Here is a 19,821-nt window from a genome sequence, read left to right on the forward strand (position 1 = left end):
GATTACCCACCAAAGATGATACCACTGACTATCAGTAGTTGGAACATACAAGGGCTGAACGCCTCAGCCTATAGATCTAAACCAAAAGATCCAGACTTCATAGACAGACTAAAAAACATAGACATCCAAATCCTCCTAGAGACATGGACCCGGGCAAAAGATGAGTCCCTAACGCCAAAGGGCTACAACGAATTCTCCGTGCCCATCCAGAAAAGTAAGACCACTAAACAAGGCCGCCACTCAGGAGGCATACTGATATGGTTTAAGGAGGAGCTCAAAGAACACGTAAAAGTTATTAAACGTGGAACTAATCACATATGGATAAAAATAAGCAGCTCCATCCTCAGCGGCCAGCAAGACATCTACCTCTGTGCAGTATACATCCCCCAACCAGGGTCCCCCTACCATGACCCTGATACCTACGAGGTCCTATAAAGGGAAGCTGCCCAATTCCAGCCCAGAGGCAGAGTACTGATATTTGGAGACCTCAACGCAAGGACAGGCACAGAGATAGACTACCTGCCCCCTGACGACAACCCACATACGCACGGTAGTGAGAGCCACCATCCAGAACCCACACAGACAAGAAGAAACAGCCAAGACAGAACTGTCAACAAGAGCGGGAGACAACTGCTGAACATGTGCCGAAGCCTAGGACTGTACATAATAAACGGACGTATCAGAGGCGACTCCAGAGGACGCTTCACACTAAACTCCCAAGTGGGCAACAGCGTGGTGGACTATGCCATTACAGACACAGGCCCGTCAGACATTGAAGACTTCACAATCGCACCTGACTCCCATCTATCAGACCACAACCAGATCCTACTATACATGAGAACCATGAACAAAACACCCACACATGAGCCCCAACAGTCCGGCCTCTACAACCTACCAAGACATTTCAAATGGGCCAAACACCAGGCCATTGAACCAACGCAACCTACCGACCCAAAATCAAGACACTGCTCACAAACTTCCATACAAACACCTATCAGCCAGACCAACAGGGAGTCACCAGAGCTGTGAAGGATCTCAAGTACATCCTACAGACCACAGCAGAACTAGCAGGCCTGAAACGAACCAAACCAATAAGACAAACCAACAAACAGTCCCACAAATGGTTCGACAGTGACTGCAGAGCACTACGCCATACCCTAAGAACAGCCTCCAACCAAAAACACAGGGACCTCAACAACAAGGAGGTGAGGGAAGCCTACAACAATCTACGCAAGCAATACAAGGGCTCCCTCAGAGAGAAGAAACAGAGGTACCTCTCCCACAAAATAGAGCAACTAGAGGACTCCCTCCAGGACAGCTCATTCTGGGAGACCTGGCACCACATGGGCACAAAGCCCAAGAAAAACTCCCTCCACATCCAAAATGGCAATATCTGGCTCAACTACTTCAGGGGTCTCTACAAAAACATCCGTGAAGAAGACCTAACCCCAGAACAGCAACAGATAATCACCAAACTGAGGGACATGGAGAAAGTCATCAAAGACTTCCAGAACCCTCTGGACTCGCCAATCACCATAAACGATATACAGGAAAGAATCACCCTGATGAAAAGCAGAAAAGCTAGCGGCCCTGACGGCATCCTACCAGAGATGATCAAATACAGCCCTCCAGCAATACATGCGGTACTGGCAAAGCTATTCACCCTCGTGCTCAATGCTGGACACTTCGCCCAAGACTGTAACAAAGGCCTCATAACCCCCATCTACAAGAATGGGGACCAATATGACCCCAACAACTAGAGGGATCTGCGTCAGCAGCACGCTGGGGAAACTGTTCAACAGCATCATCAACAACAGAATCCTCACCTTCCTCACACAACACGGGGTCCTCAGCAAGAGCCATGCAGGGTTCATGCCAAACCACCGCACCACAGACCATATCTACACCCTGCACAGCCTCAAGACCCATGTCCACAACACCAGAAGAGGCAAGATATTCGCCTGCTTCGTGGACTTTAAGAAGGCGTTATACTCAGTATGGCACGCAGGCCTACTCCTCAAACTCCTAGAGAGTGGAATAGGAGGAAGAACGTACGACGTCATCAAGAGCTCCTACACTGGAAACCAATGTAGTGTGAAGGAGAACGAAAAGAGGACAGCATACTTCCAACAGGCCCGAGGGGTCAGACAAGGCTGTAGCCTGAGCCCAACGCTCTACAACATCTACATCAATGAACTGGCTCCAGCCCTGGAGGCCTCACCAACCCCAGGCCTCACCCTGAACGACTGTAAGGTGAAGTTCCTGCTATACGCCGACGACCTCCTACTCCTGGCCCCCACCGAGAAAGACCTCCAAGAAAGCCTGTCAGTGCTGGAAAAATTCAGCACCACATGGGCTCAATTGGTACCAAAGGGCCCAAAGAGTGCCAAGAAAATATTCCCCACACCATGACACCACCACCACCAGCCTGAACCGTTGATACAAGGCAGGATGGATCCATGCTTTCATGTTGTTGACGCCAAATTCTGACCCTACCATCCGAATGTCGCAGCAGAAATCGAGACTCATCAGACCAGGCAACGTTTTTCCAATCTTCAATTGTCCAATTTCGATGAGCTTGTGCAAATTGTAGCCTCAGTTTCCTGTTCTTAGCTGAAAGGAGTGGCACCCGGTGTGGTCTTCTGCTGCTGTAGCCCATCTGCCTCAAAGTTGGACGTACTGTGCGGCGTTCAGAGATGCTCTTCTGGCTACCTTGGTTGTAACGGGTGGCTATTTGAGTCACTGTTGCCTTTCTATCAGCTCGAACCAGTCTGGCCATTCTCCTCTGACCTCTGGCATCAACAACGCATTTCCGCCCACAGAACTGCCGCTCACTGGATGTTTTTTCTTTTTCGGACCATTCTCTGTAAACCCTAGAGATGGTTGTGCGTGAAAATCCCAGTAAATCAGCAGTTTCTGAAATACTCAGACCAGCCCTTCTGGCACCAACAACCATGCCACGTTCAAAGGCACTCAAATCACCTTTCTTCCCCATACTGATGCTCGGTTTGAACTGCAGGAGATTGTCTTGACCATGTCTACATGCCTAAATGCACTGAGTTGCCGCCATGTGATTGGCTGATTAGAAATTAAGTGTTAACGAGCAGTTGGACAGGTGAACCTAATAAAGTGGCCGGTGAGTGTAGAGATAGAGACGGGGCGATACAGGCAGACGTACAAGCCACGGGAGAACAGACTGTGCCAGCACTGTGACCAGGGGGCCCTAGAAGACGAGACCCACTTCCTGCTACACTGCACCAAATACTCAGCTGTGAGGGCCGTCTACTACTAAAGACTCTCTGCCCACATCCCAGACTTCATATCTGCAGACGAGAAGAGGAAACTCTACATCCTACTGGGAGAAGAAGAGGCCACTGTGGAGATCGCTGCCCAATACGTGTCCAGCTGTCACCAAACAAGAGGAAGATGAAATCCTAAGGACTATAAAACCACCCACCCCCCATGGACTACTAAATCCCCCACCCAAAGACCTTTAACCCCCCCCCCATCTACCCCACGACCACCCATACCCCCAAACAAGAACCATGAGACCCCAAGGACACACAAACCCCCAACCCACACAGAGAGAACTAAGGAGACGTGTAATGGACGCCATCACTGTTCATCACCAGATCAGAAGAGGAAAACAGCGAGGAAATTGTGTAACAACAATGACCTGCTCCGATACCGAAGATCTTATAAGGAAGATGAGACACAAAGCAGATTGTTGTGTTTTTGTTGTAGGAGCCGATGAAGCAGAAGCGAAACGTCTCAGAACTTCCTTTATATTTTCCATTCCTGACTCTGACTCAAAAAACTGCAGCAAAATCTGCAACATAAAACGCTGCGTTTCTGCAACCTGGGGTGTGGGCCTAATAAAACAAACCTGGATTACCAGCTCAGGGGGCACAAACATACAAATGACATGTATATAGGCCTCATTGTAGTGTAACGGGGTCCAGACTTTTATATCATTTTACAGATCAGGCAACACAATAAGCACAGCACATGGTCCGGATCCCAAAGTTGTACAAAATTCCCCCAAATAGTATAAATTGTGTCTGACCCTGATATAGCGCTAATTATCTATACAATAATCCTCCGATGGTTTTGTGTTAGACAAGACAGAATTATTACAGGTGTGATACATTTATTACATAACCAGAACATGATATTTGCAGCTTTCAGAGCAGGGAGGGTCTGGGGTCATGTCCAGATGTGACCCCCGGAGCAGGACCCTCCGCACTCTGAAAGCTCAAAATATCACCAATAGTATTCACCAGTAAAGCTGCAACCAGAGATACCAGATTAGTGCGGTCACACCCACAGCGCTCCGAAAGGGAAATGTATACCAGAGGAATCTATAGTAAATGGACAAGAAGTGTCTGGAGCAAAGAAAACAGAGCGATCAATTCCCCAAATGGTGGGCCAGATACCGACCAAGCCCCGACACTCAGGACTTAGGGAAAAATCTCATTTTAAATTAAAAAAAAAAATATGTAACTGGTTCCCCCCATGTGACGTACTATTAGGTCGGTCCTGACAACTGATGTAATAATAGGTCATGAAGATGGCGCCGGATCAGTAGCAGAGCCAGAGCCATCAGGAGGGGATGTTATCTGTGACACCGATGTGACCTCCTCCTGCAATGGCTGTGATCGACACATGCGGTAATAGTACGCTGCTCCATAACAGCACGGCGCTCCATTATAGTACGGCGCTGTCATCTGCGCCTAAACACAACACGCCATGTCTGAGCAGGCGGCCTCTGGGACTGTAATTTACAGCTAACTCCCCGCTCCATCAAAGGACACCTCTAAATGCCAGAGTCAAACATGACTACATTATCTAGTTTTTTTTTTGGCACTTTAATACGCCCCATTGGACCCCCGCAGTGAGTTTAGGGGGGCCAATATGTATTTTTGGGCATCTCAGGGACTGAACAGTGACCCCGGTCTGCGAAAGCCACTTACCTAATAGATCCTGCCTGGTGAAGATGAAGTCGGCCTACAAGTGTATTGCAGTGTATACTACTGCCCCCTAGTGGGACATCAAAAAAGGTGTTACAAAAAAAAAAAAAAATAAAATATGTGAATGAACCAATGAAGCCAAAACAAAGCCGCTTTCCTATATAAAATGAGTCATGTAATAGGAAAACTAAAGATTAATGAAATACATATTTGGTGTTGTCGTGTCCGTAACAATCTTCACAATAACACTGACACATTATTTTACCTGCACGGTGAACATCAGGAAAAAAAAATTAAAAGAAAAAAAGCTGGAATTAATCATTTTTTTTCCATCTCATCTCACAAAATATGTTATAAAAAGGAATAAAGTCATATGTACCCCAAAACAGCGCCCATAAAAAGCTCAGCTCACCCTGCAAAAGTTAAGACCTCAGATAATCATGTCAACAAAAAAGAAATTAAAATTGTTACAACTCTCAGAAGATGCAAAAACCAATTAATGTATGTCCACAAATGGGTTTTTTTTTTTGTAAAATCAGTAACACACAAAAAATAATGATAATCAATTTTATTTCTATAGCGCCAACATATTCCGCAGCGCTGTACAATTTGTAGGGTTCAAATACAGACAGAAATATACATTACAAAAAGTCATTTCACACAATGGGACTGAGGGTCCTGCTCACAAGAGCTTACAATCTATGAGGTAGAGGGAGTAACGAGAGGTAGCAGGGGCGGCATCAGAGGTAGCAGGGGATGATATAGGAGGTAGCAGGGGCGGCATCAGAGGTAGCAGGGGGTGATATAGGAGGTAGCAGGGCATCATCAGAGGTAGCAGGGGGTGATATAGGAGGTAGCAGGGGCGGCATCAGAGGTAGCAGGGGGTGATATAGGAGGTATTCGGGAGTATTTAGTGTTCGGGAGTATTAAATATACTTGTCAGGTATTTTGTATTTTGTGATTAAAATACTTTTATTCAGTATTTTACGTATTTTAATTCCTGTCTAAATTCAAAACAAATGTTGTCATTTAAATAAACCGCCTCACCGCACGTAGAAAGAAAACAACAGCGCGAGTCACGTCATCACTCTGGTTTCTCGTATCTCAAGCGAGGTGCGACGAGAGGAGGGAAAATTCCAGCGCGTTCCAGCAACGCAAGTCCACCTTGTAGTGGAGCGCGATTTAGTTTTAGTTTTTAATCATCCCGATCGCATAATCCATTCCGTAAAATTACTTCAAAAATGGAGGAAAATCGTAATACCAGTGAAGGGGACGCAACTGACAAGGATTCAGATCTCCAAGCCCCGCATCTCCTGGCAATTTTGGACGGAACTTTTTTCAAAATTAACAAGACTAAATCTGAAGTGGCCGAGGCAGGACAAACAGTGTCTGCTCACTGCAAGGCCTGTCCAAACAAGTTAACCAACTGCCCGGTGAGACGAGATGGAACTCGATGTACGACGCCGTCTGTCGTTTGATTTCTGAAAACTAGAAATTACACGAAATAACGACAGCCTTGAAACTTCCCGCTTTCAAGCCCGGTGAATTGGAGCTGCCTGCTCTCACTCTGTATGCCCCTCCCTTTCCCACTCTCCCCTGCAATGAAATCACAGGTAATTAATCCCTCCCACATCCGAGGTCACATGATGTTGTGACGTTTCCTTTGCTGGCTGAACTGCTCACAGGGAAGGATAGTGAACTTGCAAATGCAACGTCACTCTGAGGTCACTGTCTCTGACATTCCTTAAGGATTAAGCCTTGGACTGAGATCCATGTAACTCCGCAGTGTAATACACATCACTTAATGCTTTATATCCATCTCATACAATAAGATGGCAGCTTAATCGATTACTACAGGTCCCATAGTGTCATGTCCATGCCGATTGGTTGGATGTTGTAGCCATCACCTGGTTCTGTATTATTACAGCTTATTATATGTCACATTCCTCCTATATACACATATAATAAATAGATTAAACCGAATTCTCAGTAGCGCAGCAGATTGGAGACTGTTCACACTACACAGATCTATTCCTCATTCCAGGGGGACCCTGATCATGACAGTCCAGCATTTCTCTCATAACATCAGGAGGATCTAGAAGGAAACAGAGTTATATCATCAGTGTGATGTCATACGGTATATTCTGATGTCACCGCCATCACTGGGGTCAGTATCTGGAGGGGGCGGTGTATTGTTCTCTTTGCTGCTATCCCCTTTATTCCCCAGGCTCCTCCCCTCTTTCACCTTTGCCCTGTAGCCTTCCCTTGGTTATTTCTTTAGTGACTGGTATATAGGTATACAGGTTTTCACTCTTATTATTGTTACTTGGATACTTTTTTGAAAATAAACTCAAATCTGGAAAAATTACAGTAAAAAATTTTTTGTCATCCAATAATTTCTCTTTAGTTTAACTCCGCAGCTCCCACATGACACCGCCCCCCGATCACATGATCAGTCATGTGACTATTACTATTATTCCACATACAAGACTCATTGGGCACCGTGTACATCACATCCCATAATCCGCCTCCGTCTTCTCTCCTGGGGGCTCTGCAGTCTCTGACAGTCGGACACACAACATGTCACCTCCATTTACTACAGGACATGTGTATAGTCCAGGACCAGACGTCAGACATGGACGTCACCGGATCATTACTAAGAGGAAGAAACACGGCAAAGTACAAGACTGAATATAACAGACCTGGATCTGATCGGCTCCTGGGGGGACATCCATCTAATACTGAGTGACTGATCATCTTCACCTCCTCATCCCTGGGCTTTATCTTCCACAGGAACTAGTAACATATAACAGATCACAGATCTTATAGATCACACGTCTATCATGGATTTATCTCATTTACACAAACAGTAAAATCACCCAAAACCGACTTACCAGGAAGATCCGAACAGAGAGAACCAACCATAGAACCAGATTAGCAACAAGAAGAGGAACAATGAGAGGAACACGAGATCTGTGAGGAACTGCCAGAAGAGAAATGTCACATATCAGAGAGAGCGGCCATAATATATAGAATTATCTGATCATATACAATATAGTGCGGTGATAACAGATTATATAACAGGGCTGTGGGATAGAATATACATGTAATATCATTACAACACTGAGGACACATCATCAATACAGACAGAAGGAACCAGGAGACGTCCAGAGAACAAAGACCGACCTGTATTGTGCTGCCCCGGCTATGACTCCCCCTGGGATCTATATAGAAATTACATGGAGTGTTATATGTGTAATACTATTATTAGCTCTTTGCTGCCACCTAGTGGTGTTTGTTATATTCTGTTTCTGTAAGTTTCATATGTAAGTAATTGCTTAGGCTTTTGTCCCTGTAATTCCTCCTCTCTGAGACATCACATCCTGCTCCTGTAGACTTCGCTTGTCTCATCTGCATCTGAGCTGCAGAAAGGATTTTCCTGTGATTTCTGTGTTACTATTTCTTGAGATAAAGTTAATAAATTCACCTAAAGCAGATCCATTGTCACTTCCTCACTGGACCTTTACCTGCTCGGTGTTGCTGAGAGAAATGGATCCATAGCGAGTTCACCATCTTCCATTGCCTATACAACTCACACTCAGAGACGTCTCACATGCACATCGGTGGCAGAATAGTCAAAGGAAACCTAAGACTGCAGCGTCTGCAGGTACCTGCATAGTCTGCAAATAAGCTTAGAGCTGTCCGCCATATTGGAGAAACCTCATGACCACTTGTGCTTCCTAACCACAGCCCTGTACCTGTGAATGAGCATCTTAAAGACAGTATCCTTCTGAGCAAAAGCACAACATGTTCTCAAAAGACTCTGCGGGTTCCTCTGTCACTGCATCGAAGTAAATGCATCCTGTTTCTCACAACCTACTGGGAGCAGAGTCCACATTTATGGAGGAACAAACAGTACGGCCCAATCGGGTGAGGGAACCTACACAAAAGGTCAGAGAGAACTTCGAGGCAACCAGGGGTGAATTGCAATAACCTAAATGACTTTTTGTAAATTCAGATTCTGAGCCCCATATAGGGAGCACAATGTACTTTTTTTTTTCTATTAGTATGTCTTTAGAGTAAGGGAGGAAATCCACACAAACACGGGGAGAACATACAAACTCCTTGCAGATGTCGTCTCTGGCAGGATTTAAACCCAGGACTCCAGCGTTGCAAAGCTGCAGTGCTAACCATTGAGCCACCGTGTGTCCCCAAACCTAAATGACTTGTGTTAAAGAGCTGAGCTCCACATCGCCGCTCTTCCACGCTCTAACAATGATGCAGCACAGCTAACTGCAGCTCTGATCCGATTACACCATGCAAAACAAAAAAAAACACTTTGTCTGCTACTGGGCAAAAACTACTTGTGCAACACTCAGGAGGGCCAGGGCTGGTATCACGGGTAATATATTAGATGTGGCTGGCTTTCAGGGGGTCCCTGGGTCCCGAAAGTGCACAAAATTTCCTTTTTGATGTCCCCGACTACCCGCCCCCACTCTGATATCTGACAATGACAACAGACAACCAGGTCTCGGGGGTAATCGTTGCTCTTTTACTTAGCAGGACAAAGTAATATAAATGTACATATGGAGTAATTCTTCACATACAATACAGCGATCTTTGTAGGTAGTGTCCAATTAGCAGAGGATGGAGGCAGAATGCTTTGGATAGTAGTTGCTTGGGTAGTTAACTTGTATATACTTGTAAAGACGGCCTGTATCCAGGGGGTTAGTTCTCAACAACTGGGTACACGCATGTAGGGGAGCGACTAGAAGTGCCAGCAGCGGGCGATCCTCGGTTTCTGCCAGACTAGCTATGGGCTTCTTAAATATAGATTTGACCCAAAGACTTACTTGGATAGAGAGATACGTGTAGACGTCCCAGATGTATGGATAGGCAGGTCCGTCAACTTTAGTGCTTGTAAAATTGGAGCTTCAGAGGAAAACACTCTCTGAGAAAGATCTTGAGTACAGAGGAAGAGACATCTCTGCTTGCAGGGCTGTGAGAGCTGGCTGCCATTTTTAAGCTCTCCATGTGCTCAGTCTGCTAGCTGTGTCTACACAAAGGACCCCAAAGCAAAGTTCCCAACCAACCTAGTGGGGGTTGTGACTCGACCCCTCCTCCAGGCCAAATCAAGGGAGCTTGATTGATCCTGAAGGCCACCTGATTATAATGGACACACCTTCACACTGACAACTCAAATTACAATGGCAAAGTATAGGCAGGTGTAGTTCAAAAAAACATCCACAAGATGGCACATTAATAGACTCCCTCTGTGCTGGCTCTGGAAAAATAGAAATGCAGGAATGAAGGGGGAGTAAAATCTTTACCTTATATGCAAATGTCCATACCATCTCGGTCTGCAAGGACTATTAAAGGGAATTGGACGAGCAGCACCGGGACATTACACTTGTCCTATACGAAATCAAGTGTGCGGATTCCAAATCCCAAGTCAGAATTGTAACATGTCAGGAAATTTTGCTACACTTAAGTATGCCTAAATGAATTAAAGACTTGGAACAATTTTGAACAGTTCGAATTTTACTTCAACAATTTCTTGATCTACATCAAAGTTTTCCTAGTAAACAGTGTATGAAAATGGAATGGAATGGAATAGCAAAAAGTCTCGTTTTTCAAGGCTTACTTGATCAAGGCCCAGGACTGTTATATGGGCTATTTTTCCATTGCAAGAACCAGCAGTCGCCCCCATCATGTTTGGATTCCTGTGGCCCTGAGATCTGTTCTCCATTGTAGAAATATGTTTATGGAACCGCTTTCCATGTTCGTCACTTACGTGTCCCAAATTGGGTGAAAAAAAGTCCTGATGGGAATGTAAGAAATGCATGGACTAATTCAGCAGTTTTCAGCTCGTCTGTTTCCAGGGAAGTTCTGCACTACAAGCACAAATACATCCCGAGCTGCGAGGTCCAGGGGGCTGAGTTTTGTTCTGAATGTAACATTGCATTAGTTTGTTGATTTCGGCGCCAATGAAAATACCGTCCTTTATTTTAGCCTCAGTTTTCAGGGTGCTAAACTTCTCCTTCAAATACTGGAAACCGTATCCATCACCATCAAGTGCAATTACTACATTTTTCATTAATCAATTTTAATGTGAAGTGGTGGAAGATAAACTTTAGATAAACTTTACTTCAAAGAAAAGACACCTTAGCGCGAAATGCCAAAAATAAGGCAGAACTCCGCATTACACACTTGCAAGAAGTTAGGCCACATAGATCATCATCAGCCAAACTCACATCTTCTTCTTACAGATCATCTTGTTCCAGAAGGTCAGCATTAAATGACAAGCTGATAGAAATCCGTGCAAATGCACAAGAAGCTAAAGGTAGAAGTTCCTTTGCTAAGAAGGAAGCAGAGGTGTGAAGAAAAATGATACAAATGGAAACCCAAAGATCCTTCAAATAGAAAAGGAAGAAGCAGCTGCCTTAGCCAAGCTAAGTCCTTGAACGAGCACTAGGCCAAGGTACAGATATCGTCTGCTGTATCGCCGGAGAAGTGGAAGACCCAGCTGATCGCACTGCTAACTACAGTACATGCTGACACAATCATCACCTAAACCCCCTGTTACCCACAAAACTCTTAGGGCTAGTTCACACGTGAGTATAAGGGGAGGTTTTTGACAGCGGATTTCGCGTCCAAAATCTCCCCTTATAATGGTGGTCTATGGAGACCGCCGGGCTTCTGTTCTCTGCTAGCGGCGGGCTGCTGCTAGCGGAGAAAAGAAAGGACATGTCCTTTCTTCAGGCGGAAGCCGCGCAGGCTCAGCCGCGCGGCTTCCGCCCCCGGCAGCTCCCTCCTATGTCGGCTCATTCATTTGAGCCGACAGCAGAGGGTTAAGCCGCGACAGCGATGGTCGCGGCGGGCGGGTTTTGACAAGAGAGAGACGCGGCTCGACGCGGCTCTCTCTGTGTCAAAACCCGCGCGGGCAGTTCACGTGTGAACTAGCCCTTAGGGGGTTTCAGTCCTAAGCTACAAGAACTAGCGCCATACCCCATCTACTACATGTTTGTACCCACACTGCGGTTGCCTCCTACCAATAACAAGGTAACCTCCAGCATCACCCAAGAGATCTACCAGAGACTAAGCCACATATTAACCCCTATGCAACATCATATTTTCCTGACACAGCTCAGGCTTATACACCAGAGAACTTACACACTCTAGAGGCACGACAAGTCCATCCAGCAACAGGGCCTGAGAGATCAGACTTGTCAGACTTTGCCAAATACATGATAAACAGAGAGTTAATAAACTTCAGCCTCTCAAAGTCTGACGATTGTGCTGAGAATTATAGAGCCTGGAAATCAACCTTTGAGGCTGTAATCCATGAACTTAACCTCTCTGCCAAGGAACAACTGGACCTGCTCATCAACTGGTTAGGCCCAGAATCCAAGGAGTATATAATACTGTGTGTGGGCCACTGTGGAGCATATAATACTGTGTGGGGGCCACTGTGGAGCATATAATACTGTGTGGTGTCCACTGTGGAGCATATAATACTGTGTGGTGTCCACTGTGGAGCATATAATACTGTGTGGTGTCCACTGTGGAGCATATAATACTGTTTGGGGGGCCACTGTGGAGCATATAATACTGTGTGGGGGCCACTGTGGAGCATATAATACTGTGTGGGGGGCCACTGTGGAGCATATAATACTGTGTGGGGGCCACTGTGGAGCATATAATACTATGAGAGGGTCACTGTTGAGTGTATAAAATACTATGTGGGGACACTGTGGAGTGGCACCATTAATAGTATCAGGCCCTGTTCACACAGTGGAATCTAATTATGCAGTGTATTTCCCCTGTAAAGCAGCAGATTCCTCTCTCATTCTGCCTCCTATTCAAACTAATTGGAGCAGGAAGCTAGGAAACAAGAAAAACAAAAAGTCCTGCTGGATCTTGCCACAGATTCTTCATCTGATTCGGAGACCGCGGCCTGAGACTCTTCACTGGTTAGACTTATTCATTTGGGCCTAATCAGTGATGGAAGCAGCAACAGAATATTGATACCCCGCACTGTGAGCAGAAAATAAAGAGGAATCTGAGGCAGACGTCTGCCTCAAATTCCTCTGAACAGGTCGAATCTACTTGTATGGAATGGACTGTACTTCACACCCCTCCAGTAGGTCTCCCTCAAAAAACACCAAATTCCAATTTTTTGTTTTTGCTGCAGTGTACATGAGTTACTCCAAAAGGGGCCCACTGGGGCTCTGTCACCCAATGCCCAAACAAGCCTGGAGCCGGCCCTGACTGGATGACATCACACAATGATACAGAGAAGACTATATACAGCTACAGTACCCCTATAATACACCAGTAATACCCCTCTTACCTGTAATCTCCAGTACAGGGGGTATAGAAGGTGTGAGGGATGTATAATAAACCAGTAATACCCTTCTTACCTGTAATCTCCAGTACACGGGGTATAGAAGGTGTGAGGGGTGTATAATACCCCAGGAATACCCCTCTTACCTGTAATCTCCAGTACACGGGGTATAGAAGGTGTGAGGGGTGTATAATACCCCAGTAATACCGCTCTTACCTGTAATCTCCAGTACATGGGGTATAGAAGGTGACAGGGGTGTATAATACCCCAGGAATACCCCTCTTACCTGTAATCTCCAGTACACGGGGCATAGAAGGTGTGAAGGGAGTATAATACCCCAGTAATACCCCTCTTACCTGTAATCTCCAGTATATTGGGTATAGAAGGTGTGAGGGGTGTATAATACCCCAGTAATACCCCTCTTACCTGTAATCTCCAGTACACGGGGTATAGAAGGTGTGAGGGGTGTATAATACCCCAGTAATACCCCTCTTACCTGTAATCTCCAGTGCACGGGGTAAAGAAGGTGTGAGGGGTGTATAATACTCAGTAATACCCCTCTTACCTGTAATCTCCAGTGCACGGGGTATAGAAGGTGTGAGGGGTGTATAATACTCAGTAATACCCCTCTTACCTGTAATCTCCAGTGCACGGAGTAAAGAAGGTGTGAGGGGTGTATAATGCCCCAGTAATACCCCTCTTACCTGTAATCTCCAGTGCACGGAGTAAAGAAGGTGTGAGGGGTGTATAATGCCCCAGTAATACCCCTCTTACCTGTAATCTCCAGTACACGGGGTATAGAAGGTCTAAGGGGTGTATAATACCCCAGGAATACCCCTCTTACCTGTAATCTCCAGTACATGGGGTATAGCAGGTGACAGAGGTGTATAATACCCCAGGAATACCCTTCTTACCTGTACTCTCCAGTACATGGGGTATAGAAGGTGAAAGGGGTGTATAATACCCCAGGAATACCCCTCTTACATGTAATCTCCAGGACACAGGGAATAGAAGGTGTGAGGAGTGTATAATGCCCCAGTAATACCCCTCTTACCTGTAATCTCCAGTACACGGGGTGTAGAAGGTGTGAGGGGTTTATAATACTCAGTAATACCCCTCTTACCTGTAATCTCCAGTATATTGGATATAGAAGGTGTGAGGGGTGTATAATACCCCAGTAATACCCCTCTTACCTGTAATCTCCAGTACTCGGGGTATAGAAGGTGTGAGGGGTGTATAATACCCCGGTAATACCCCTCTTACCTGTAATCTTCAGTACACAGGGTATAGAAGGTGTGAGGGGTGTATAATACCCCAGTAATACCCCTCTTACCTGTAATCTCCAGTACACGGGGTATAGAAGGTGTGAGGGGTGTATAATACCCCAGTAATACCCCTCTTACCTGTAATCTCCAGTACACGGGGTATAGAAGGTGTGAGGGGTGTATAATACTCAGTAATACCCCTCTTACCTGTAATCTCCAGTACACAGGGTATAGAAGGTGTGAGGGGTGTATAATGCCCCAGTAATACCCCTCTTACCTGTAATCTCCAGTACACGGGGTGTAGAAGGTGTGAGGGGCTTATAATACTCAGTAATACCCCTCTTACCTGTAATCTCCAGTACACGGGGTATAGAAGGTGTGAGGGGTGTATAATACCCCAGTAATACCCCTCTTACCTGTAATCTCCAGTACACAGGGTATAGAAGGTGTGAGGGGTGTATAATACCCCAGTAATACCCCTCTTACCTGTAATCTCCAGTACACGGGGTATAGCAGGTGACAGGGGTGTATAATACCCCAGGAATACCCCTCTTACCTGTAATCTCCAGTACATGGGGTATAGCAGGTGACAGGGGTGTATAATACCCCAGGAATACCCTTCTTACCTGTACTCTCCAGTACATGGGGTATAGAAGGTAACAGGGGTGTATAATACCCCAGGAATACCCCTCTTACCTGTAATCTCCAGGACACAGGGTATAGAAGGTGTGAGGAGTGTATAATGCCCCAGTAATACCCCTCATACCTGTAATCTCCAGTACACAGGGTGTAGAAGGTGTGAGGGGGTTTATAATACTCAGTAATACCCCTCTTACCTGTAATCTCCAGTATATTGGGTATAGAAGGTGTGAGGGGTGTATAATACCCCAGTAATACCCCTCTTACCTGTAATCTCCAGTACTCGGGGTATAGAAGGTGTGAGGGGTGTATAATATCCCGGTAATACCCCTCTTACCTGTAATCTTCAGTACACAGGGTATAGAAGGTGTGAGGGGTGTATAATACCCCAGTAATACCCCTCTTACCTGTAATCTCCAGTACACGGGGTATAGAAGGTGTGAGGGGTGTATAATACCCCAGTAATACCCTTCTTACCTGTAATCTCCAGTACACGGGGTATAGAAGGTGTGAGGGGTGTATAATACTCAGTAATACCCCTCTTACATGTAATCTCCAGTACACAGGGTATAGAAGGTGTGAGGGGTGTATAATGCCCCAGTAATACCCCTCTTACCTGTAATCTCCAGTACACGGGGTGTAGAAGGTGTGAGGGGTTTATAATACCCCAGTAATACCCCTCTTACCTGTAATCTCCAGTACACAGGGTATAGAAGGTGTGAGGGGTGTATAATACCCCAGTAATACCCCTCTTACCTGTAATCTCCAGTACACGGGGTATAGCAGGTGACAGGGGTGTATAATACCCCAGGAATACCCCTCTTACCTGTAATCTACAGTACATGGGGTATAGCAGGTGACAGGGGTGTATAATACCCCAGGAATACCCCTCTTACCTGTAATCTCCAGTACACGGGGTATAGAAGGTGTGAGGGGTATATAATACCCTAGTAATACCCTTCTTACCTGTACTCTCCAGTACATGGGGTATAGAAGGTGACAGGGGTGTATAATACCCCAGGAATACCCCTCTTACCTGTAATCTCCAGTATATTGGGTATAGAAGGTTTGAGGGGTGTATAATACCCCAGTATTACCCCTCTTACCTGTAATCTCCAGTACTCGGGGTATAGAAGGTGTGAGGGGTGTATAATACCTCGGTAATACCCCTCTTACCTGTAATCTTCAGTACACAGGGTATAGAAGGTGTGAGGGGTGTATAATACCCCAGTAATACCCCTCTTACCTGTAATCTCCAGTACATGGGGTATAGAAGGTGTGAGGGGTGTATAATGCCCCAGTAATACCCCTCTTACCTGTAATCTCCAGTACACGGGGTGTAGAAGGTGTGAGGGGTTTATAATACTCAGTAATACCCCTCTTACCTGTAATCTCCAGTACACGGGGTATAGAAGGTGTGAGGGGTGTATAATACCCCAGTAATACCCCTCTTACCTGTAATCTCCAGTACACGGGGTATAGCAGGTGACAGGGGTGTATAATACCCCAGGAATACCCCTATTACCTGTAATCTCCAGTACATGGGGTATAGCAGGTGACAGGGGTGTATAATACCCCAGGAATACCCCTCTTACCTGTAATCTCCAGTACACAGGGTGTAGAAGGTGTGAGGAGTTTATAATACCCAGGAATACCCCTCTTACCTGTAATCTCCAGTACACGGGGCATAGAAGGTGTGAGGGGTATATAATACCCTAGTAATACCCTTCTTACCTGTACTCTCCAGTACATGGGGTATAGAAGGTGACAGGGGTGTATAATACCCCAGGAATACCCCTCTTACCTGTAATCTCCAGGACACAGGGTATAGAAGGTGTGAGGAGTGTATAATGCCCCAGTAATACCCCTCTTACCTGTAATCTCCAGTACACGGGGTGTAGAAGGTGTGAGGGGTTTATAATACTCAGTAATACCCCTCTTACCTGTAATCTCCAGTACACGTGGTATAGAAGGTGTGAGGGGTGTATAATACCCCAGTAATACCGCTCTTGCCTGTAATCTCCAGTACATGGGGTATGGCGGGTAACAGGGGTGTATAATACCCCAGGAATACCCCTCTTACCTGTAATCTCCAGTACACGGGGCATAGAAGGTGTGAGGGGTATATAATACCCTAGTAATACCCTTCTTACCTGTACTCTCCAGTACATGGGGTATAGAAGGTGACAGGGGTGTATAATGCCCCAGGAATACCCCTCTTACCTGTAATCTCCAGTACACGGAGCATAGAAGGTGTGAAGGGTGTATAATACCCCAGTAATACCCCTCTTACCTGTAATCTCCAGTATATGGAGTATAGAAGGTGTGAGGGGTGTATAATACCCCAGTAATACCCCTCTTACCTGTAATCTCCAGTACTCGGGGTACAGAAGGTGTGAGGGGTGTATAATACCCCAGTAATACCCCTCTTACCTGTAATCTTCAGTACACGGGGTATAGAAGGTGTGAGGGGTGTATAATACCCCAGTAATACCCCTCTTACCTGTAATCTCCAGTACATGGGGCATAGAAGGTGTGAGGGGTGTATAATACCCCAGTAATACCCCTTTTACCTGAAATCTCGAATGCATGGGGTATAGAAGGTGTGAGGGGTATATAATAGCCTAGAAATACCCTTCTTACCTGTACTCTCCAGTACATGGGGTATAGAAGGTGACAGGAGTGTATAATACCCCAGGAATACCTCTCTTACCTGTAATCTCCAGTACTCTGGGTATAGAAGGTGTGAGGGGTGTATAATACCCCAGTAATACCCCTCTTACCTGTAATCTCCAGTACACGGGGTATAGAAGGTGTGAGTGGTGTATAATACCCCAGTAATACCCCTCTTACCTGTAATCTTCAGTACACGGGGTATAGAAGGTGTGAGGGGTGTATAATACCCCAGTAATACCCCTCTTACCTGTAATCTCCAGTACACGGGATATAGAAGGTGTGAGGGGTGTATAATACCCCAGTAATACCCCTCTTACCTGTAATCTCCAGTACACGGGGTATAGCAGGTGACAGGTGTGTATAATACCCCAGTAATACCCCTCTTACCTGTAATCTCCAGTACACGGGGTATAGAAGGTGTGAGGGGTGTATAATACTCAGTAATACCCCTCTTACCTGTAATCTCCAGTACACGGGGTATAGAAGGTGTGAGGGGTGTATAATACCCCAGTAATATCCCTCTTCCCTGTAATCTCCAGTACACGGGGTATAGAAGGTGTGAGGGGTTTATAATACTCAGTAATACGCCTCTTACCTGTAATCTCCAGTACACGGGGTATAGAAGGTGTGAGGGGTGTATAATGCCCCAGTAATACCCCTCTTACCTGTAATCTCCAGTACATGGGGTATAGAAGGTGTGAGGGGTGTATAATACCCCAGTAATATCCCTCTTCCCTGTAATCTCCAGTACACGGGGTATAGAAGGTGTGAGGGGTGTATAATACCCCAGTAATACCCCTCTTACCTGTAATCTCCAGCTGGTATTCTCGGGGTATAGAAGGTGTGAGGGGTGTATAATACCCCAGTAATACCCCTCTTACCTGTAATCTCCAGCTGGTATTCTCGGGTCTCCTCACTGACTGGGTTTGTGATACGGACATGGAGTCTCCTCCCGGCATCGTCTATCCGGGCACTCGGGATGATCATGGTCCTATTGTCATCTATCAGCCGGTATCGGTCAGGGACAGGCCCCCCGTCCACCTCCCAGGTCACAGCCGCCTCCTCTCCAGAGAACTGGACGCTCACAGCAATGTCCTGACCCAGCCGGCTGGAGTTACTGGTGATGGTGGAGACGAGAACTGGATCTGGAAGTATCAGGAGAAGGTCGGTCACCATCAGTCATGTGACATCAGTATGGACATGAGTCTAGGGGCTGGGGATAGAGTGCTAGTGTAATGGTAAAGGGTCAGGTTCGGAGTGTTTTAGTGCAGCTTACTTGGGAAAATTGCTAGGCTGAACACGTGTAGAGGCTGATGGCAATCCAGAAACAGAGGAAGATGCAATAGCAGCTAGTTTCCAGCAGGTGGCAGAGATCCAATATAATGTAGTCATACAGTCCAAGTCAGCAACAGGAGATATCACAGTACAAAGTGGTCAGACAAGAGAGTAGTCAGCAAGCCAGGTTGGTATCAGGAGGTCACACAGTAGCAAAATTGGACATCAATCTGGAAAGTTCCTATGAATTTTTGACCTAATTTTGGAGATGGCACATGCGTTTTTTTAGATTTCTGGTAGATATCCAAACCTTATAACCAACTTTAAAGGTAGGAGGAACTTTGCAATGTTTATGAGCTGCCATCTTATAGGTCTTCTTGGACTTCTTGTAGCATCTCTCAGTTTCCTCTGAGTTTTCTGAAATTTTGTTTAGTCTGTCAGTAACAGCAGGAATACGTGTACTAAGAGGAAGGTTAGGAATAAATACTGGATGTAGGCCAAGGTTAGCAAAAAATGGACTTTGAGATGTAGCACTGTCTTTGGAGTTGTAGGTAAAGTCTGCTGTTGGTAAATAGTCCACACAATTATCATTGAACACGTCTATCTGAAATTACATTGTCAGGAATTCCAGGAAACCTAATTATCTCCT

The 19,821-nt window shown here is 45.8% G+C and overlaps 1 protein-coding gene across 1 annotated transcript in view; it reads right to left on the reverse strand.

The window, feature by feature from the left end:
* LOC142194291 (hemicentin-1-like) overlaps positions 1 to 19,821 on the reverse strand; it is a 193,247-nt gene that overhangs the window by 120,735 nt on the left and 52,691 nt on the right. Inside the window, exons 3-5 of the mRNA XM_075263333.1 lie at positions 18,779 to 19,042; positions 7,865 to 7,953; positions 7,673 to 7,766 (exon numbers count right to left, since the gene is read on the reverse strand). Coding sequence (XP_075119434.1) covers positions 7,673 to 7,766; positions 7,865 to 7,953; positions 18,779 to 19,042 — 447 coding nt within the window. The remainder of the gene's footprint in view (positions 1 to 7,672; positions 7,767 to 7,864; positions 7,954 to 18,778; positions 19,043 to 19,821) is intronic.

This window comes from Leptodactylus fuscus, chromosome 2, assembly GCF_031893055.1.
Source record: "Leptodactylus fuscus isolate aLepFus1 chromosome 2, aLepFus1.hap2, whole genome shotgun sequence".
Lineage (NCBI taxonomy): Eukaryota > Metazoa > Chordata > Amphibia > Anura > Leptodactylidae > Leptodactylus > Leptodactylus fuscus.